The sequence below is a fragment of the Prionailurus viverrinus genome, chromosome C2 (assembly GCF_022837055.1).
Source record: "Prionailurus viverrinus isolate Anna chromosome C2, UM_Priviv_1.0, whole genome shotgun sequence".
Lineage (NCBI taxonomy): Eukaryota > Metazoa > Chordata > Mammalia > Carnivora > Felidae > Prionailurus > Prionailurus viverrinus.
In genome coordinates this window covers 31,055,234-31,077,226 of record NC_062569.1, presented here as the reverse complement: position 1 = coordinate 31,077,226, position 21,993 = coordinate 31,055,234, and the positions used below count along the sequence as shown (strand labels likewise).

Sequence of the window (21,993 nt, the reverse complement as noted above, 5' to 3'; positions counted from 1 at the left end):
GCGGGGTTGCTGTCTGTCCATCTCCGGAATCCCACATGCAGTATGCAAGAAGTATTCAGTAAAAGCTTGTTGAGGGAGGGAAGGAAGGAGTACACCAGCAAAAGGACAAATGACTTCTGAGTCTTCTTTTCATGTTTTGTTACCATTTTGCAACCCAGTTTTTGCCCTGTGCTCCCAATCAGCCAGGAGGCTAAGAGCAATATTGCCAATAACACTGTATAAATATTACCTTACAAAATTCTTTTCTTTTTAACTTGACCTTCATACCAGCTCTTTTAGCACAAAGTGAAGTGAGTCTCCATGAGGCAGGGTTTGGGGGAAGCAAGAGTGGAGAGAGAGGAGAAAAAGAACTGGGGAGTGAGGATTGATTCCAGCTAGGAGTCTCTTCTGTTAAAACTGCATCAAGTTACACATAGTGGATTAATATACACAGGGATTAGCTCTGGAATTTATGGATCGGGAGGAGATGAGTGTCTGGTAGACAGTAGGCAGCAGCGGACTGGGCACAGGTCTCTACCCTGTGCCGCTGGGCATCTTATAAACCGCTAAGTGTACTGATCCCTCCCCACTACCACGCGAGCCACAAAGAGGGCTGACCTTCTCGGAGGAGGATGCACAAACACGGTAGCAGCAGCACAGGCTCTACAAAAATGGCAAGTGAAGGATGGAGCAGGGCCATCGATTGTCCCTTTATAGGCATCCAGCAGTTGGTGAGCTCACCCCAAATTGTCACTCCCTGGCAGGGTCATAAAGTGAGAAGGCTCTTTACTCTTCCTCTGACAAAGGTGGGAGGGGGCTGATGTGTGCTCTCTGGGGTGAAACACAGTCCAGAACACATTGCTCTAAGCACATGACATAAGTCACAACATTAAAATCACTAGCACCATTACCACACGACATAACAACAATTAATAATGTGGGCAAACAGGGTGTGGGACTGTAAGCATGCCTCCCCAACACTCTTTCAAGTTCACTGGAGAAATCTGAGCCTCTGGGAGTAATCCAATTTATCTTGTATCCAGCCTTCCAAGGCATGATCCTTAAATATGTCAGCTTCTAAGGAGGAAGAGAAAATTATCTGCACAGAAGTGAAAGTCGTGGTTCAGTAACATATTTAATGAAAGTCAATGGGAAATATGTATAGACTCATGTGGATCAGATTATGGCCAGCCGGCTGGAACTCCTGAGGGGTTGGTGAGAGAAGAAAGGTGTGTCCTGACAGGGACAGTCCCAGCAGCCACCACAGAGATGCCATGAAGGTAGAGCTCTTTAAGAGGGAATCCAGAGCATGAAAATGGTAGCCTAATGGGGCAAGCTTTCAAATGTGACTTCCAATTTCACAGATGGCTTTTTGACCCCTCAGTGCATTAAGAGAGGCAGTGAACGGAAGGATAGTGACTTTCCCCCTAAAGATAATATCCAAAGTGGCTGCCTGTAAGACTTAGACTAAGCACATTTTATCGAGTTAAATGTTACAGGTAGAGGCAACTCCATGACTCTCCAAATACTGATATGAGTGAAGCACTCCTAAACACAGGAACTAAAAAGAAGACTACAGTGTATGAGTGAAGAGAGCTCGAACAACGGCTAACAAGAATTAAAGACAAAGAAAAGATAAAGAATGCTGTAGAAGAAAATAAAAGTAGGAAAGAGGACACAAAGCAAACACATATTTTAAGACAATTCAAAACAGGCAGCAGAGGAGCCAGTAAAAGAAATTACTTATAAAGTGATGATATTTTACTCATTCACATTAATAAGGCTGAGTCCATTGTCAAATTGACTCAACTACTGATCCATTAAGGAAAGATGAAAATTCTAGATCAGTCTTTAGGTAGGATCTCCTGACAGCAGCTCAGGCAGTTAGTTCTCTGCTGGGCTGGATTTCTAGTCCAATGCAGTGAGATGGATGAGAGCACGCATGTTTCTTCGAAGTAGAACTTGTCTTGGGTTACTATTCATATTATATATCTTTTGTAGGAAATAGTTATGGGTGGGTTTTCTTCTGGAAATAGTGGGCCCTCTTCAATTCATCATGGTCTGCTTCCAAAATGCATGTATGCAGGAAAAGGAGAACTGAAAGTTTGGGGGGAAATCTTGATCCAGAGCCATGGAGATATTGTCAGTGAGGCACTCTGTCCAGCTTCTAAACACATTTTGTTTCTTTCAAAGTCTTCTCAACTGTGTACCCTAGCTCTCTCTCTTTTGGTGTATTTGGTGGTCTATTTCTGTAGCTATGTCTGTCTGAATCTTTCAAAACTACAGCTGAATTCTCTGCAACACCAACCAAGCTGGGCCACCATCTTCAAGGTTCCCCAAAGATCCCTAGACACACAATGTAGATGGTTCAGACTCATCTTCTGGGGAGAGAGATGTTAGAAACTCTTCTCCCAATGGGATGATTTTTTTATGCTGAAAGAGAACACCTAGAAAGGTGGGAAGCAGATGTTTGGACACCAAGAGAACAGAAAAGAGGGGAGGGGAGAGCCATACCTGCTCCGATGACCTCTTCGATTTTCACAAAAGATACATCAATCTCCTTGGCAAACTCCCGGACAGCTTCATTGGGGTCCTCGTAAGTGAAGGGGTCAATGTAGATCTTCATCCCTGGGGAGCCTTATTAGAGGAGATAAGCAGGGTTAACATCCCAAAGAGGACATGGTGGTCAGTAAGTCCTGGCTGCTATCCCCAGCAGTAAGAGTACGGCTGGGGCGGGGGGACGTCCCCCCTACATACCAGACTGCCTCTCTTTGCCTTGCTGGGCCTTCCCATCTCCCTTCCCTCTGGGCCACACTAGCTTGGGTCTCCGTCCTCTACTTCTCCTCCATATTTTCTTCTCTTTTTGAGCTCTTGATGAAATGTGGAGCAGATTACTTATAAGTGACAGATCGGGACCAGCTCCCACACTGAGCGCTCACAGAAGGCAAAGAAACTGATTGATGCCAACCAAATGCATTAGCAGAAGAGTGGTGGTAAAATGGTAGGGTAGATATCAATATTTATCAACTTGACAACTCTTCTGAGTGGAGGCCACCGTTAAGGTTATAACTGACGGCTGTGGCCACAGCTGGAAGAGGGATGAGGATGGATTAAAAAAAGAAGAAGAAGAAGAAGAAAAAGGAGAAATTGCTATTAGAAACACTTCAAGATAGAAGTGTCCAGACAGTATACCAGAAGAGAAAATGTGAAAAGAAAAGCTTAGAAAATACTGATAGAGAAAAGAGCAAAGTCTACATAGAAAAAAAGTGAGGTGGAATGAAAGAAAAATGGTCATGAACGCCCATGCCTCAGACACACTAGAGTACGAAAAACGAGTAAAATGGAGAATGAGAAATACAAAAAGGAATATAGACTTTGTCATTGATGTTTACACTGGCAAGATAAATACGCGTGCATGGGGACAAAACAGAGAACTGTCACTACAGAAAAAATACATTCAAAAAGTGGAGGAAAGGGGACAAAAAAGGCAACAGAACCCAAGAAACAAATGGATTCACACACAACGTAATTTTCGGTATGCCTGATGTGTCATGAGGCCAAGTATAGAAACTGCTTTCTTGGTGCTAGTGTGCTGGGCAGGAGAGGGCTTTGAAAGCTAAACAACATGGTCTGGCATGGCATCCTTGTGAAGAGTGGGTGCTCTCCCTGCCGGCCAACATTGCCGGTGGAAGGGTCAAGTCAGCAGGGCAGGCAGGCCTCAAAAAGCAGAAATGCCAAGCTCCCGCGGCTGGGACCCAAGGCTGAGGCAGTTCCCCAGATACCGTGAGCACCGCAAGCCTCACTGCGGCTCATCTCTGCTGACTCTCAGCCCTAAATGAAGAGGCTGGTTTTGACATCTTTCACTTATCTTTCTGATGAGTCTACAGCTCCCCCAAGTTCATGCTGCTTTGGTCACAATTCAGGCAAGGACTCGAAGTGCTACAGTACAGCCCAGAGGGAGAAGGAAGATGCAGCAGAGAAGTGAAGGGGGATTTGTTTTTTAAGTCAGAGACAGCCAGGTTCCATGCCCAGAAGAACTGCTCTTTTGGAAAAATGGGTTATAGGCGTCATTAAATAAAATCACTCCTAGCATGCTAGATGGCTTGCTTTAGGATGGTCAACGCCATCCTAGAATGTTCCTTGGAAACATGACAACATGGACTTTGGAATCTACCCACTGAAATTTGGACAAAGCAAACAGAGAGATCCTCACCTTTATATGGAATGTTGTAATCCCTAGGGAATGTGTGTGTGTGGGGGGGGGGGAGAGCGAGTGAGAGCGAGGGTGGTGTTCTATTTTGCTAACAGTGGAGTTAAAGGAAAATAGAGTTGGGGCTCATCTCTCATTTGCTCTGATGAACAGGTGAGGACCAAGAATGATTGAAACCAGACTGAAAGGGTCTAACAAAGCCAGATCAGCATCTCCAGGTAGTCGCACTTTGGGTTCCTCCAGAAGCAACCCTTGAGAAAAGGCTCTGAAAGCCATGTGGCTTATCTGAAAGATGATCCCAAGCAGCACTTGTAGATGAATGGGGCAAGAGCGGGCAAGGAAGGCAGCTTATAAAAAGTGTCTTCTCAAGCCACTTCCCACCATGGGTAACTGAAGCAGACTTAAGCCCCCCTGGAAAGCTCTAGGAGTTGGTGTGGGTGATCACATGCTTCAGAGTTGGCCCACCTGGATGGAAGGAGCCATGGTATTACCACACATTTCCCATCAGCCTTCAGTGGGAGCTGATTGGCCTGCTGCGCAGGTGGGCAGGGAGGCTCCATGGCCAGAGAGCTTTTAGGCGAAGACACACAGATGCTGCACGTGGAAGTTGGCCAGTGTGAACCGAAGGGGTGAGGGCAGGAGGTGAGACAACAACAGACCCACTCAGAATGCAAAGCAGACAGGAGGTCAGTGTCAACAACCTGCAACTTTTCCCAAATCCTGTGCTATGCTGAGAGGAGAGGAGGTCAGGAGCCCAGATGCTGGGGCCTATAGGTGAGGACAGAATCCTAAAACCTCTTACTAGTCTGGCATAAAGCAGCAAATCCACATACCCCTCTTAGAATAATGTTCTCCTTTGCAAGTGGAGGAAATAGCACATCCCTCCCATGGTGACTGTGATATTAAAGAACACACTGCAAATGAAATACCTTAGCACAGTGCCTGATGTTTATGGGAAGGGCTCAGACTGACTTACTCAGGATTATTATCAATAAATGGTTCTAGGAAGTGTTTGGGGAGGTAGGAAGAGGAAGGAGGGGTGGGCAGTGGAGGATGTAAGGCACTTAGAGTTGTATTAGTTACTTTAAGAATAACTACCTTGTTATTTTAGATCAAGGGCTTTTAAACGATGTATGCTAAGCTTTCCTACAGGAACTCTTCCACAAAGACTAATTAAACAATCTAGAATGTGCAGTAATGAACAGTTTGCAAGTACAGACATCTATAAGGATGAATGAGAAAGGATCCGGAGTTAATGAGCTTTGCAGATATTAGCCCCAATCAGTTCTGGGAAGGACCTACTCCCAGAAGGGAACGGTTCACGTCCTGATGGTGCCAGCATTCTTTCAGGCCAGGAATAGGCAACTAGGTGCACCAAGGTGGGAGAAAGTTCATACTTCAATGATTGGTGCAATTTACTCACAAGGAGAGGTTGCTACCTTGTAGAATTAAGAAACGTGTACGGGGGGGTCAGAGGACATGTGCTCGTGAGGACACAGCTATTGTGGGGCCGGAGGTTCTGACAGTCACTGAAGCTCCTGACAGAAAGCTGAGGAGGCTGCACGGAGAGGCCCAGGAGGGGTGATGCGACGTCACTGTAAAGTTCTGCATATAGGAATTAGTACTTGTTTTCCCTGAACCTGAAAATACCATTGTTACATTGAGGAAGGGAAACTGAAAACAAAAGCCTATCATCAAATGGCTTAGACTTGGGTGCTTCTCCTCTGATGAGGGTCTGAGAGGGCTGACCTAGCAGAGGGTCCTGGCCTAACTCCTCTGGCAGGGGTAGGGATCCAGTGTAGGAAACCAGGAAAGTGATTCTACTGAGCACGTGCACATAATGGCTTCCGTGCCTCATCCTGGAATAACACATCTCTGCAGACCTCTCTCTGGCATTACCGCTAGGCTTTCTCAAGTCCCTGAAGATGATGAGAAAAAAAAAAAAAAATGCCTTTAGCTAGGCAGAACAGGTCATTTGTCTTGTGGCTCATTTTGTGTTTCTGCATAAATCCTGCATCAGCCTGTTCCTGCTCCCACTTGCCAGTGAGCAGTTTTTAATTATCAGGAAAATGGTATTTAGTGCAATGAATCACCAGACAGTGAACAAGGAATTCAAGTCAGCTGCGGAGTCAGGCACAGCCAAACATTTGGAGACGGGGCTCAGAAATTGTTCTCAGATTATGAGTGTTGGGGAAATATTATCAGTGGTAGTAATAATAATATCAGATGCAATATAGCTCATAATGTAAGGTATTTTATAATGCCCTGTACAGTGTTTCACATTATTACTGCAAATATTATATAATTATAATATTTTATAGTTACCAATTATTTTCTCATTTTTAACATAGGTTACATACCTTTGACACAAAAGTAGTATGTACAGATCTAAACTTCTGATTCCTAGTGTCTTGAGAAAGAAAAAAAATCTTCAATTTTATGTTCTTCTAATTCACTAGTTTCTATTAAAGAACCAATTTGCAGATATGTTTGTTCTTGGACCTCAAAGCCCAATTATGCTATAGGTGTGGGTTGCAGCCTGGACTGCCTCAAGCTTTAAAAGACCATAGTCCCAGAAGATTAGACAAATCTTACCCACAAACCAATGCTTTAGGCACTTAAGTCTGAGAAGAAATGACTTAGCCACTATGCAGAGCCTTCTTACATGGTACAGAGCGGTCCTCGAAGCAGAAGAAAACTCCTGGCGATTATTAGATACCCTACATCAGTAGATCAGGCTGGGACAAAGTCTGGGGATGCTGGCAGATGTATGGGGTGTATCTAAAGAGTTAGATCTGCTTGCAGGTGCCAGGGTCTCAGGGTCGAGCAGAAACAGGCTGGGAAAGGGCTAGTTCTAAATAGTGTGTGACATTTGAGGATTAACAGCTAAAGAAGACTGAGAGCTCCTCTTCAGCCCTCTCATGGATCCAGAAAGTACAAAATCAGTGCCGTGAACATCTGGGGGGGTGGGAGAGCAAGACAGCCCAGGAGGCTTCAGGGGTTCTAGGAAGGGCCCAATACCCTCCAGCTGGCTGAGGATTCCTAGAATCCCACAGTATGGCTCTGGAGAGGTGGTGAGTTAGGTTGTTCTCAGTCACTGATATCCTGTGTCCCAGCAGGTTTGACGGAGCCATGGGAAGGAGGGAAGTGTGCTTCCTTGTTCCCCGTTCTGGATCCAAGGCAGACTTTCTCATCTTGGTGACTCACCTAAATTTGGTCCAGATACCTAAGCACAAGAGGGAAGCAGTTTAGGGATCTGCACATAAAATACAGTCCCTGGGAGGGACTTCATCCAATCCTCTCCCTCAGTACATTGATCACCCCTCATTTTTCTCAACCTTAACAGGACACCCAGACAGCACCATTCTAGCGACTATGGGAGCTATAGAAAAAGCAAAGCTCATGAGGTTCTTCAGATGATGCAGACATGAAATAACTGGGAAAACAGTGCTGGAGAGTCTAAAATCAGGAGACCACACCTGGAAATGAGCTATAAATGTTGCAGAAACCAGAGAAGGCAGAGGGCTATGGACGTCAGTGTTCAAGGTCAGAATCCTAGAACAGGTCACATGCTCATGCACTGGAGAAGGAGAAGCCTGGAGTATCAAAGGCAAAGCTCAGAGAGAAGTGAGGAGAGTGTGACCAGCTTATGTGTGGTGGGAAGGGAGGACTAAGGCGGGAGAACACTGATGTACTAGCATGGGAGGGCCTTGACTTCCAAACAAAGGCATTAAGATTGATGCCATCAGACACACAGAGCTGACAACTGTTCCGTCAGCTAGGAAGGGATGCACTGAGAGCAAGGCACCAAGAAATTCCTTTGGCTGGTAGGCTGCAGCGTTCACATGTATGTCATGGGGAAGGGGCCGGAGGCTGAGAAACAGCTCTAAGGTCATTGCAATAGTTAAGGTGCCAAGATACAGAGTTTTCAACCAGAGTGCTGCAATGAGAACAACAGAAGAGGCAAGAGGAATCTCAAAGGAAGGATTGATAGCACTCAGTGAGCAATTAAAGATGGAGAATTAAAGAGGTACAAGAACAATCCAAGTCAATGCCAAGACTTCTGGCATAAAGTGGCGCTACAAACCAGGTAATGGACTTTGGGAAAGAAACCCCAGTGTCAGGGAAGTTCGAGCATGTGCTCTTACACTCTGAATGCACAGATGAAATATGCAAGTGCCTAGAAGTCATAACTCAGAATGGAAACAGAACTGGAAGTCTAAATCTGGAGTTGTGGATATAGGAGACACATGGGTGGTGGTTGAAGCTATTGAGTGATGGGCAGTTTCTTGGAGTAAACCTACCAGGAAAGCTTGACGGAAAGTAGAAACAGTCTGCTCCACCTGCTTCTGAGGGCCAAGACCAGGGCAATAGATAGTTGTTTTTTTCCAGGAAGGAGCAGAGGTCCTGGGTGCCCAGCCAGGGTTTGAGGAAGAATCCAAGAGGAGAGCCCTTAGGGAGGCAATGAGCCTCAGCGGAAAAGGAGTGGATCTGAAGAGAATCTTCCTCCTGTCTTCTATTTGGAAGTTTCACCACATTTTAAGGTTTGTTCTTAAAACCACAGTAATTGCCTAATATATCTCTAGGAGAAGAAAAGTAGACCACAGGTGACTTGCCCTTGAGGAAGGTACTTTAGGAAAAAGAGTTTCACACCTCCCTGCTTCTTGACATCAATGACCAGCATAGGCAGGTCTTTTCAGGCAAGGCCCACTGGTTCTGGGCCATTGAAGTCGTGCTGGAAACCCAAAGTCGACAGCCTCAGAGGTGCTTGTTAGATTTACTTGACATTTAATAAGCACCCATTGACAACTCAGCCACCTTTCCCCTGGGGGGCTTTTCCTCCTCTCTTCATAGGCCCTCATTTACTCATGACCAGATGCTAGTGTTCGTGTTACCTCCAGAAGAGGCAGCCGAAGTACCCAGCCTGTCTCCTCCTCCAGCGGGTCCACTTGACCTTCACCCTGGTATCCAAAGTGATTTCCAGCGGGTTGGATACTGGTCCTCTATAGTTTGGAAACACCTCTATTACCCAGAGTCAGGAAAGTCAGGTGTGGAATCTTGGAGCAAGGTATGTTTCTGGTCTAATCTAGTCCAGGCTCCCACCTAGAGCAGCAGTCTGCTCTACAACATCTTTTACTGATAGCTACCTAGCCTGTGCTTGAATGCTTCCAAGAACAGAGAGCTAACCTCCCCATAAAGCAGCCTGGCTCTGTGTTGGACAGCTCCGGTCTGGGCGAGGGTGTTCTACACGGAATCCACATCTGCCTACTTTGATCTTTCACTCAATGGTTGCATTTAACCTCATGAAGCACAACAACACCATCTCCTTTCCTTTGCCATAAAGGCATCATGCTTGATCCCTGCCCATGTTTCTCTAGCACTGAATGGGTATTTCCAAGTCCCTGAGGTAAGAGATCAGGACTTGGCACTTTAAAGTTTTTTATTTTTTTTTATTTTTGGGACAGAGAGAGACAGAGCATGAACGGGGGAGGGGCAGAGAGAGAGGGAGACACAGAATCGGAAACAGGCTCCAGGCTCCGAGCCATCAGCCCAGAGCCTGACGCGGGGCTCGAACTCACGGACCGCGAGATCGTGACCTGGCTGAAGTCGGATGCTTAACCGACTGCGCCACCCAGGCGCCCCGTGGACTTGGCACTTTAAACAGGCAGGCCGCTTTGCCAACAATGTTCTTCTTGAAATGGGGTCCTCAGAACCAAGAACATCACTGTGGATGTGTTCTTCCCAGCACAGAGGACCGCGTGTCTGTGTGTCACCTCTTCTGATCCAGGGACCAGAGAGTCAGGCAGACCTGAGTTTAAAGGCTTGTTTTGCAAATCACTAATTCCAGGATTCTGGGCAGGTTACCTGTCCTCTCTGAGGCTATTTATTCACATGTAAAATCGACCTCATGGGACAGTTATAAGGATTAAATGAGTTAGTACAGGTAAAGTGTCTTGTAACACAGTAAGCACTCAAGCTGGACATTGCATTTTACTATTGTTTTGCATCCATAACAGTGCTTGGCTTTTTACTCCACTATATATCACTCATATTAAGTATGTGGTAAACTAAACACCTAGACATTTTTCACACAAACAAATAGTAAGTCAGGTCTCCACCTTTTTGTGTTGCCTTATTTTTGTTTAAACCCAAACAATAGATTCTAGATTTATCCCTCTAACATTTCATCTTGCAGATTTCAAATTAGCATTCAAAGCTGTTGGATAGTTCTGAATTTTGATTGTTTTATATGGTGTTAGTTATGCTCTCCAACTGTTACCTACAAACTTGATAAGCATCCCTAGGCTTGCACCTGACTCATGAATTTAAAAAAAAAACAACAAAACGAACAAGAGATTGAATTGGACAAGGGCTAGAATAAAGCTGGTGCCTTCCTTCCTGGCTGACAGGAGTTACTAACCCATGTTCTTTGGGTACGAAGACAAAGTCTGTACTCACTTTACAATGCTTTCCTCTAGGAGAGCATCAAATATTTGTGCCAAAATAAAAACTCACTACATCTGCAATTCCTGTTGAAATTACTAAATGTATAAGCCTAGGAAATGATATGAGGTCCTCATGCTTCTTTCTTAATCATCCTCTGTGGTTCCTAGTGATCACTGAATTCAGTTGTAAATGCCCAGAACCCATTTGCTTTGGTCTCTACAAGCATTTGGCAGGGATCAAGCTCACACTCCTGTTCTGTAATCTCAGTGCTCTGTCCTCTTGCCCTAGGTGGAAATTTGAGCTTCTGCCAGTCTTTGGGCACGTAACCTATTTGTTTTCACTTTTCTCAAGGCTTAAGAATAGATCTGTGATTATATCCACAGTTACCTGTACAACGGAGGTGGTTGTGTTAGGGTTGCTTTCTGAAAGCCCTTGCCCCCTTACCGAGCTCTTTTCTTCCTCTCTCCCCACCCCTACACACCTCACCCAACTCAGAAATCTGTGAGGCATCAGCCACTATCAGGCATGTGGTTACATAAGCCTCATCAATACCCAGTAGCACTTCCCAAATATAGAATTGACTAGAACTTTTCTAATTCCCAAGCCTACCCTGGCCTACCTGGATCATCCTGTCCAGGCAATTTTTAGTCAGCCAGCAAGCACCTTCTGAGATCTGGCTCACAGTAATCATGAGAACACACCATCTGTCTGCCTCTTCTTGGACACGGGAAACCCACAGTCCCACCCACCCATCCTTGAACATGAACCTTCCAGGCTCTTTATCCAAGCATCCAGCACCACATCCAGCAGATTCTCTTCCCAACTTGACTTTCCCAAATCCAACCTCCCCTTTACATGCTTATTTGCTGTGCTCCAAGCTCAGAGGAGGGCATAAACCAGTGTCCTAGACAGTGTTCTAGACTGTATTCTCAAAATGAACAGCTCTGTCACATCTAGATGAGCTAGAGAGGGTATCCATCTGTGAAGATTTTGGTTATTTCTCCTTCAGCCTTTCATCAGCTTGAAAGGAGGGTCTGGGAGGGCACAGACCACCGGCCTCTCTATGGCACCCTATTCTCTGCCCATGGGGAAGAGAGGTGGGGCTCTCTTGGGCACTGATGAATACAGCTGGGGAGCTGCTGCGGGTTTTCTGTCACTTCTTGGGCAGGAAGTCCTCAGAGCTGCAGTTGCTGGCCATATCCCACAGTACCGTGCATGCATGTGGATGGTTCAGGTATAGTTATGTGCATACATTCTGCTCAGACATAACTGATCTTTCTGTCTCCTGCAGTGGGACCCAGAAGGGGGTCCACCAACCAGGACACCTGGGATTAGTTCTCACCCCATTCCCCCCTGCTCCTGACCACCAGGTACCCTGAGCCTCTGCAGTATGGTAAGAGCATGGGCTCTGTAGCCAGACTTACTGCCACGTAGGAGCCGTGTGACCTGAGGAAGTCGCTTAATCTTCCTAGATTAATGCCTGCTTCCTAAGCGATTGTCAAGGTTAGATGAGTTGAAATGAGCTACCAGAATGAAGTTCCCAATTCATGGTACAGAGTAGGCTTTCCATAACTAAATACTCCTCCCCCTTCACTGTCTAGAGCCAGGCACAGCCTCCATCAGAGCTGGAGTGTTCTCTTCTGTTCTAAGAGTGCTCAGCCTTCCCCCAGCTCTACAGTCCTTCAGCTGTGATTCTCCAACAGTAGTAGCTTAGGTCAGAGTGATGGATGTGCAGGGAAGGAAAAGCACTAATGCAGTTCAATGCATGAGACTATGGGTTTAGGGAACCAAACTGCAAAGAAGAGCCAGGTTTCAGGGACTAGATAAAAAGAATGGTACGAATAGGGAAAAGGACTTATAAAAGGTGAGCTGAATTAAAAAGAAGACAGACTTCTAAAGCAGCCAAGGGAGTGAACTATGGTCTACCCTGCGTCCCAGGGACAGCAACTGTGCTGCTTGTTAGCACCGTGTGCTTAGCTGTCCCCGCTGGCTGCAGCAGGGCCACTATTACTGCAGACTGCATAGTGGTTTCTCTGTGGAGCTGGGAACTAGGGAAGCCTCCTTCTGTTGGCCTTAGAGGTGAAGAGTTCCCCAGAAGTATCTGAGTATCGTGGAAGTGTACTTGCATGCTGTGGCTGGCAGAGCCCACCCCTCCAGAGCAGGATGGCCAGAACTCAAGTGGAAGAGGCCTGGAGGGCACCAGGCTGCACCTGCACTCGATGCTTGGGGACCCTCTGTACCCTGACTGAAGAGTGACGAGGCTTAGCTTGCCTGGCTTTAAAGAGGAGATGTCTGTCTTAGGGCACCCCATTCTCACCCTAGGGCATCTCTAGTCTCCAAAATGGCATTCCTCCTTTTGAACCCAGTTTTTCACCCTCTGCATTCAGGCTGATATGGCCATCTCCAAAAGTTTCCTCAAAAGAGGTTATAGGATGCTAAGTCTGAAATGGGCTTCACAGTGGCCCTTTTTAAAAACATTTTTAAAATGTTTTATTTATTTTTGAGGAGAGAGAGAGAGAGAGGGAGGTAGGGAGGGAGGGAATAAGCGGGAGAGGGGCAGAGAGAGGAGACACAGAATCTGAAGCAGGCTCCAGGTTCTGAGCTGTCAACACAAAGCCCGACACAGGGCTTGAACTTGTGAACTGCAAGATCATGACCTGAGCTGAAGTCGGACACTTAACTGAATGAGCCACCTAGGTACCTCCACAGTGGCTTTTAATATGGCAGGGAGTTAGTCCAGAGCAGGGGGCTGGTGGGGGCAATGTCAGAATCCTGAGGCAGGGCAGGGAAGCAGGGGGATAGAGAAAGCCTTTCCGATAATTCTGATGCACTGTGGAGGGGGCACCTTCACTTGAGAATCATAGATAAATCAAAGTCTTTGTTTTTCAGCTGGGGAAGCAAAGGCCCTGCCCGGAAGGGCAAATGCACAGGTTAAAATGGGTAAACACATCTGTAGATTTTGCAGTGAGGCACAGAGTCAGGACACTGGGAAAGAAAGAGAACACAGTAAGGTTTCCTCTCTGAAACCAGTTACAACTGGTTAAAATGGAGGCCCACAGTGGCCTGGATAGGGAAAGGAAGGGGAGTGTATGGGATTCTGAGTGTTGCAGAAACTTTGCCTGTAGACTTAGAAAAGGCCACTCTCCAGTCCCCCACCCTCATTTATGCTGCTGATTGGAGGCTGCCCGGGACCACTGTGGTTGAGTCTCAGTGTCTCTGAGCTCACTCTGAGCCCTCTCCTCCCTCCCAGCAATGACTGCCTGGGAATAGCAGCCAGCCACCAGGAGTCTGGTCCTCTACAAACTCTTGGCAGTTTCTTGGTCTTGGGTTGAAAGTCCCCAGAGAACAAAGCCATATCTACAGACTGGCCTTTGTACAGTGCCAGCCAGCACTGGCCATGCTAGAACACAAACTGCTCTGAGGTGGAGCTGCTGGGTGAAGGTCCTGGCCTCACTTTCCTGACTCGATTTTAGAGAAGGGAGGAGTTTGGTCCATGAGAAATTTTGCCTTTAGCCCATTTTCGCTCCCAGGACTGCCCATTGAAGTCACACTGAGTGTGTGTGTGTGTGTGTGTGTGTGTGTGTGTGTACAAGGTCTATTTTCTATGCTTGCTGCTGAGTGAACAGGAAGAAAAGGGCTGACATTGCACAGGGGGATTTAGGTGAGTTGAGATTTACAGAAGAAGCCTGAGACAGAGCACAGTGCAAAGTGCTGGGACAGATTTCTGAGGGTAACTGTGGAATTCAAAAGGAGTTATTTAGAAAGACAACATGTCCCAAGGATCTAAGCTTTCTGGAAGTAGGGAGGTGCCCCAAGTGACCTTTTTTTCAGATCCTGCAATGTTGTAATTACACAGATAAAAGAATAGTTTTGACGTAGGACTTTACACTGTACGTTGGTAAGGAGAAATTTTAGTTATAAAAATATTATACATAGATTTTTAAAAAAGAGATGGGTAGGATAATGAGTGAGAAAAACTTTTAAAGGCACTGCTTAAAAGAAAACACTTGGGAGATATCCCAACACTCTGGCCTCTTGGGCTCTGCTATCTTTTTAATTCCCTATATTCATGTTCTCTGGCTTATCTGTGAATTTGGTTAACACATTCCCCAGCCGCTCAATTGGATAAGATAAGGCAGAAGATGTTAATAGAGAACCCTCCATCTTTTCCCACTGAGTCTGATTTCAGGATTCATTGACTTGCTAAACCCAATCTTTTCCCCGAATTCTGTGTCCTATACGGGCTTATCAACATGGAAGATAATCTACCCGCCAAGCATCCAATGAGTGCCCACAACGGGCAGAGAGCAGATGGGGCAGGCAGACTGTGGCCCTGGGGACCTGCAGAGAAAGGATGCTGCTGGGGCACCGGGGGCTGGAAGGGGACTTGTCATTGGGACTGGCCAGTCTGGCTGTAAGGAGCACTCCTCCAAGCACTCACCTGCTCTACCAGGCAGTGGATGTGTGCTTTCTACTCACCTCGGCCGGTGCTGTAATGCTGCAGCTTATCGCTGTACACGGCCTCTTTGCTGTAAGCCCGTTTCCTGTAGATGCGAGGAAGAGGAACTCTTTTAGCTGGAGTGCACCCCTGCTGCTCGGCACCAGGGGTGTCCCCCAGCTCCCCTGTCCCGACGGGGGCTCACTAGGGCATCTTCTGGGACTGGGAACTGGGCAGCTCCCACTTTAACATTTAGCTCCTGTCCTGCTTCCTGGAAGCCGGGTCTGCTTCTGGGTTCCCGTCAGAGCCTGGGGCAGAGGTTCTCAGGATACCCATCAGCATGCTGGCTGTACCATGGAACGGCTCAGGAGAAGCCAACTACAGTGCTTTCCAGAGCAGAATCTGGGCTAACCCCCAAAGGCAGTAGCAACAGTATTAAAAATGCACAAGGCCTCAGGGCCTGCCCTTCTGCAGAACTTGGAGTTCCTGTTTTCCTCCTTGGCTCTCCTCCTGACTGCCTGCCTTGTGCCCTCTGCCGAGGGCCTTGGCTCTCTAACCAGACGATGGGTTGCAGTACAGGGTGTGATGCTCCAGTGGGTCAAATGCAATTTGGTAACTGTCGCTCCAACAGTGAGGGGGAATAAAATGAGGTTTGAAGATGGATGCTGTTTACCCATAGCCTTGCCCAGCTCTTATGGAGGATTTTATCCCAGGCACAGAGAAAACAAATAATCTGGACAATTCTAGGCTGCCTGTGGATTGAGATGGAATGATGACCATGAGCTTGACAGCAAGGCTGTGTATGGTCAGGCCCCGTCCAGTCTGCATGGCCTGGGAGGGGCCTGCATGTGGAGAGGGGCTTTCCGAGTCTGAGGTGAGCTAGTAGGAGCAGATGGAAGTAGAGGACCTACCTGCTACAGACGATGGAGATGGCTACCAATGACACCACGAACACGACCCCGGCTGCTGCCGAGCCAGCAATCAGTGGCAGCTGCTCCCTCAGCTCAGACTTGTAGTCATCTAGGTGAAAAAGAGGCATTAGAGTTCTTCCTGTGTGCTCATTGCATACAGCTGGGACTCAATGCATGACACTAAAGACATTATAAATATGTGTGTGTGTGTGTGTGTGTGTGTGTGTGTGTGTGTGTATGTATATGTAGAGTACAGCTTCCATGCTTCAGAGCTAGAAGACCAACTAAAACAAAGAATGATCTTCAAGTCACAAATAAACAAGAACAACTAGAAGCAAATGACAGTAACAATAAAAACAAAACAGCAGGGATAGAAGCTCAGAATTAAATGCTGATGACATGCGTCCCCACAGCAGAGGTGACTCCAATCTACATCCCCTCATTTGGAAGGTATCTCAAAGGACGGTCAGTCATGCTAGGATACGTCTAAGGGGAAGAAGAAAAACCACTGCTGAAGGACTTTTGAAAACACACAGGTGTTGAAACACAGCACAGCGTATAGATTCTTTGAGCAGATATTTAAAGAATATCAGCAGCTGGGCAGCAGGTGCTACACCAGGAGCTGTGGAGGATGAAGGAACACCGGAGAAATGGCCCGGCACTCCAAAGTTCCCACTCAAGAAGAATAGGATCAAGGCCTCTGCCAAGGTTAGAACTGTACTGTATTACGCGGGCAAAAAGGAAGCCCCCGAGTCACAGAGGTGAACAGAGCTCCCCGAAACCCTGGCTTTACCATGGGTGAGCTCCGTGATCCTGGACAAAGTCTTTAGTCTCTCTGACCCTCAGACTCCTTTCTACTAAAAAAGGTAATAATAAAACAATCAAATTATGAGAGGCACAGTTTGCAATGTCTGCACTATCATGGGTGTCCCAAATCCTAATACTCTTTTCCTTAATCCATAGAAACCACTTGGCCTAGCTGGCTATTATTATTATTATTATTATTATTATGCTTATTCCTCCACTTGGCATTAAGGACTGAGGCATACAGAGATCAAGCTTTATGTGTTCTATTACAATTAAGGTTGCCAGATACAGTAAAACAGGCCGACCAATACTTCCAGATACAGTAAATACAGGCCGACCAAAAATACAATACTGCCAGATACAGTAAAACAGGCCAACCAGTTAAAAGTGAATTTCAGGTACACAATGAATAATGTTTTAGTGTAAGTATACCCCAAATGTTGAATGGGAGATACTTACTTAGAATAAAATATTGTCAGTTCTTTATCTGAAATTCAAATTTATCTGGCCATCCTGTATTTCACTTGGCAACCTCAATGACAATAGCTCTTGAAGTGAAATTCACCATGTCCTGCATCAGAATCACCTGAGCCCGATAACAAACCATGACTTTTTCTGGGGCCCTCCTCAGGTCTACTGAATCAGAACCTTTGAGTGAAGAGCAGAATATCTCCATATTTACCAAATGTTCCAGGCGATTCTCATGCTGCCCAAAGTTTAGGAACCACTGTTCAACTCTGTGAGTGGAGAAAGAGACTTCCAAAGATAAGGATGTTATTCTCGAAGCCACTCCATAGACATCAATTTTAAAGACTGAAGGTATAGTGTCTCAACTGACAGCTTTCTGTAACATGTGTGTTTAAAAAAAAAAATGGGGTGTGTGTGCCTGGGTGGCTCAGTCAGTTGAGTGCCCGACTTTCAGTTTCAGCTCCGGTCTTGATCTCATAGGTCGGGAGTTTGAGACCCACACTGGGCTCTGCACTGACAGTGCGGAGCCTGCTAGGGATTCTCTTTCTCTTCCTCTTTCTCTGCCTCTCTCTCTCTCTCTCTCTCTCTCTCTCTGTCTCTCAAAATAAGTGATTAAACTTTTAAAAAAATTTTTTTTGGCAAAAGAACAAAATTCAAGGAACCACAATGAAGAGTCCATAAAAACATCTTTATAACTTAAAAACTTCATAAAGCAATGTGACCTTCAGTCTTTAAAATTGATTTCTAGAGAGTGAGAGGCTTCAAGAACCAACATCCTTATCTTTAGAAGTGCCTTCCTCTGCTCACAGAGTTGAATGATGATTCTCAAACACCGGGGAGCATAAGAATCACCTGGACTGTTTGATAAACGTGCAGATATCATGCTGTATGAATGGGTTAAAAAAAAAAAGCATATAAGCCAAAGGTTAGCATACTAGAGCTAACAGCAGCCCATAGTAGCTCTGCTGTCATGTGGAGGTCAATGCTGCCCAAAGTGTGGTCTTTGACCCTGGGCGGAATCCTATAGGTCCTCCGGCTCCAATGACCGATCACCGATCAACCTTCAACTCACCTTTATGCTGAAGACAGGGCCCGAAGCCTCAGTGAACATAATTACTACTGATGTGCCAACCTCAGTCATTAAGATAAATACTCCTGAATTTGGCCACTTACCAAAACTCTCTTATATCTAGCCCCTCTTGGGTTTATAAAACTTAACTGCCAAATGTAAAAGGAATAGTCTTCTTGGGAGAAATTTGTTAATTCTTGATTTGTCTAGCAGAATTGCCAAGAGACCAGTGCTCAGAGCATTCTGAGTTTTGGGTTTTTAATCCTGTGTACTTCCTGGTGCCACAGTGCCCATAAATCTAGATGGTAAGTAAGGTGCAAAGAGGGGACAGAATCCTTAAGGAACAGGAGACAGTCTGCATTCTTTTCATACCGGCAGCATTATTAACCTGAATAAATTGGCTCAGTTTCTACCCCATCTCACTATCCTCAAAATATGAGCGAAGATTCACCTGAAAAGAACTAAAAACGAGTTGCAAACTCCAATCCTACAGGAGCCAGAAAACTCACATTAAAGCATCTGGGTACAAATCACTGGGAAGGGGCAGATGCCCCATGGGGGCAGCCGCCTCTCAGCTCGGGGGTACAGCCCTCCCCCTACAACACCCATCAGCTCTGGCTTCTTTTCAGCTTTTCACAAGAAAATGCACATTATGGTTTTCATATGAAATCATCTGATTTTAAATGTTTCTGGTGAAATGTTAAATTGTTAAACATCATAATGTGAGTCAATATAAAACCTCAGGTCCTATCACATGCCTAGTCAGAGAGTGCTGGCCTAGAATAAAATGTTATGTAAAGGCAGACTGTTTTGTGTGTAATTTAATTAATAAGTGAAAAATTAAAGGCTCTCAGTTGAGGGGGTTGAGAAGAGACTGATATCTGGAAAACTATCAGGAAACAGCTCACAAATGAATAAATAAAATGGACAGACAGTGAACAGAAAAACGAAAGCATACACCACAGTAAATGGCTGGCTAAGGGAAAGAGTGGGTGAACACAGGCAGATATCCCATGCCGCCTCCTCAGGCTACAGGGAAATCAGATTTTCATAACCATTTAAAAGCGTGGTCTCAGAGGACCAGGAGAGACTGTCATTAATGGGGAACTAACAAAGCCCAAAGGTGGAAGTATTTTGGGTGACAGGCTTTCTGGCCTTGGGGATGGTTTAGAAGACAGTGTCTGTCTATTATCACTGGAGATACATGGCTAGAGTCACATGTGAAGCTGTTTCAAACAAGCTGAGATACTGGTTGCATGGGACTGCTATACCCCAAAATTTGCCCCTCTGTGTCCTTCCTGGAGACCTTATCTCGTGAAATTAGGTTGTGAGCTCAGCTCCCAGTCCCCCAGAACAGAGGGGTGAAGTGGGAGTGAGGGTAAAACAATGGCAACACCTGGGCCCTGATTCTGAGGCAGGAGGCACATGAACCCTGAGCTACGTGGGGGTCTCCCTGCCAGGACCTCTCTGCATGTGGTACAGAGACCCACTGAAGGAAAACCCAAGCGATGTTAGGAGAGAAATAGGCCTGACTTCAGAAAGATGCCCTGCCTTGTGAATGACGCAAGAGTAATGCCCTGCCCCCACCCCTCCAGGGCAAACCCTTCCAAGGGAATCGCACTGGAATCCAGTGAGAGGTTGGCACTTGGGCTGCAAGGGCAGCTTTTCAGGGCCTCTTCCCCTCCCCCAAGTGCTGGCCCTGTACCACTTCACTGGCCTGCCTCTTACCATCAGTCAGCGTCTGGAAGCACATCTTGCCACTGAACTTGCCATAGCCCGCCACCGTGCGGGCACGCACTTGCACCACATACACCATGCCTGGCCGTAGGCCGTCAATCCGTGCCGTGTTGGTCTGGCTCCTGGCCATGGAGGAGTTGAACTCATTGTGCTCCTGAAAGAGAGTGAGGAGAACGGTCTGCAGCCTCCTCCTGAGGTCTGCGTCCCCACCTACTCCACCCTGGAGCACCCAAGCCCTGTCAGTCCTTGGTCCTACAGATCTGCTAAAAGCTGTCACTGGCCCCAGGCCCTCTCTCTGAATGGGGGACATCTGGCCTGGACCAAGGGAATGAAGGATCAGCTCTGTGTCATGAGGTGGCCATGCTCTAAAAAGGAGGCTCTGAGCAAATGGCTAGGCTCTCAGAGCCAGGCTGGGGGGCTCATCGTCATTTTCTAGTCCTTCCCCATCCAGGGTTCAGTGCACATGCAGCTTTGCAAAATCGTGTTGCGTCTCCGATGTCAGTAGAAGCAAGCTGGGCAGCATCGGCCCTTTGTCTCCCCCTTTTTTTTTTTTGTTAAGGTTTATTTATGTTGAGAGAGAGAAAGAGCACACACATGAGTGGGGAGGGGCAGAGAGAGAGGGAGAGAGAGAATCCCAAGCAGGCTCCGCACTGTCAGCACAGAGCCCCAAATGGGGCTTGAAATCACGACTGTGAGATCATGACCTAAACTGAAACCAAGAGTCGGACACTTAATTGACTGAGGCACCCAGGTGCCCCTGCCCTTTGTCTCATTTCTATTGAGGACTTGCCTTTTCTCTCCTCACTCAGGATCTCCTCACCATGACTGTTCTAGAGCACCCCTTAAGTTCCCTCAGGTCCTAGTCCTTAGCTGAGTGACTTAGTGTCCACTCTGCTGCAAAGCCTGAGGCCATTCCAAACCACCTCCCATACCTGCTTCTGCCTTCACTTTGGCCTGTGTCAGTCTGTTTGGATCCCAACTTCTAGTTCCCTCTCCACCAGCATCGGGAGGACATGTCCATTCTCCCTGGAGAGTAGGCTCTGCCCCTTCTCACCTATTCAGGGGTCACCCCTCCACCCCCACCACTCTTTCCGGCACCTTCTGCCTGGTCTTCTATAGTCTCTGTTATCCACACATGAGTGTCCTCTGGTGTGCACAGATTTTTGCTCCTGTTTCTCAGCCTTCTGACTCCCCATCCATAGTTGGTGCCTTCAAGGGTATTTCCTGTCTTTGCTACTAACATTTGGTTTGTGCCTAGACTTTTGTAGCCTCCTATCTTTTCTGCCACTCCCTCTCCACCAAATCCAAACTTTTTTTCTAACAGGACGCCTGGGTGGCTCAGTCAAACATCTGATGTAGGCTCAGGTCATGATCTTACAGTTAGTGAGTTTGAGCCCCACATTGGGCTCTGTGCTGACAGCATGGAGCCTGGAGTCTGGTTCAAGTTCTGTGTCCCCCTCTCTATCTGCTCCTCTCCTGCTCACGCTGTCTGTCTGTCTCTCTCTCTCTCAAAAATAAAAACAAAACATTAAAAAAGATCTCTGACCTTCCCTAAAGTTATAATCAGATAAAAACAAAACTCCTAAATCTAGGTTTATAGGGTCCTCATAATGAAGCAATTCCAGTCTCTCACAACCCCCAAATTACCACCTTGCTGTCCCTTCAGGGGCCATACTCCCAGACCCAGGGTCTTTGCTTGGGCTGTTTTCCCGGTCTGAAATGCCTCTCTCTAGTGCTCCTCTGCACCCTGCATGTTCCTTGTGTATCTCTAAAGCCCCCTCTTCCAGGAAGGCTTCCCATGGACTCTGTTCATTGCTGTCTTTCATCTTTACACCCTCCCCTCAGTGCCCTCATATACACCAGCCTGGCCTCTTATCATTTTCATGTGTGGATTATGAAGACTGTGGGTTATCTCCAAGTATACAGG

At 46.6% G+C, this 21,993-nt stretch overlaps 1 protein-coding gene across 2 annotated transcripts in view; it reads right to left on the bottom strand.

Annotated features, from left to right (window-relative positions):
- EPHB1 (EPH receptor B1) overlaps nt 1–21,993 on the bottom strand; it is a 430,893-nt gene that overhangs the window by 70,485 nt on the left and 338,415 nt on the right. For both annotated transcript variants that reach the window (XM_047876453.1, XM_047876454.1), the window contains exons 7-10: nt 20,058–20,220; nt 15,986–16,094; nt 15,116–15,180; nt 2,494–2,616 (exon numbers count right to left, since the gene is read on the bottom strand). In XM_047876453.1, the coding sequence (XP_047732409.1) occupies nt 2,494–2,616; nt 15,116–15,180; nt 15,986–16,094; nt 20,058–20,220 (460 nt within the window). The remainder of the gene's footprint in view (nt 1–2,493; nt 2,617–15,115; nt 15,181–15,985; nt 16,095–20,057; nt 20,221–21,993) is intronic.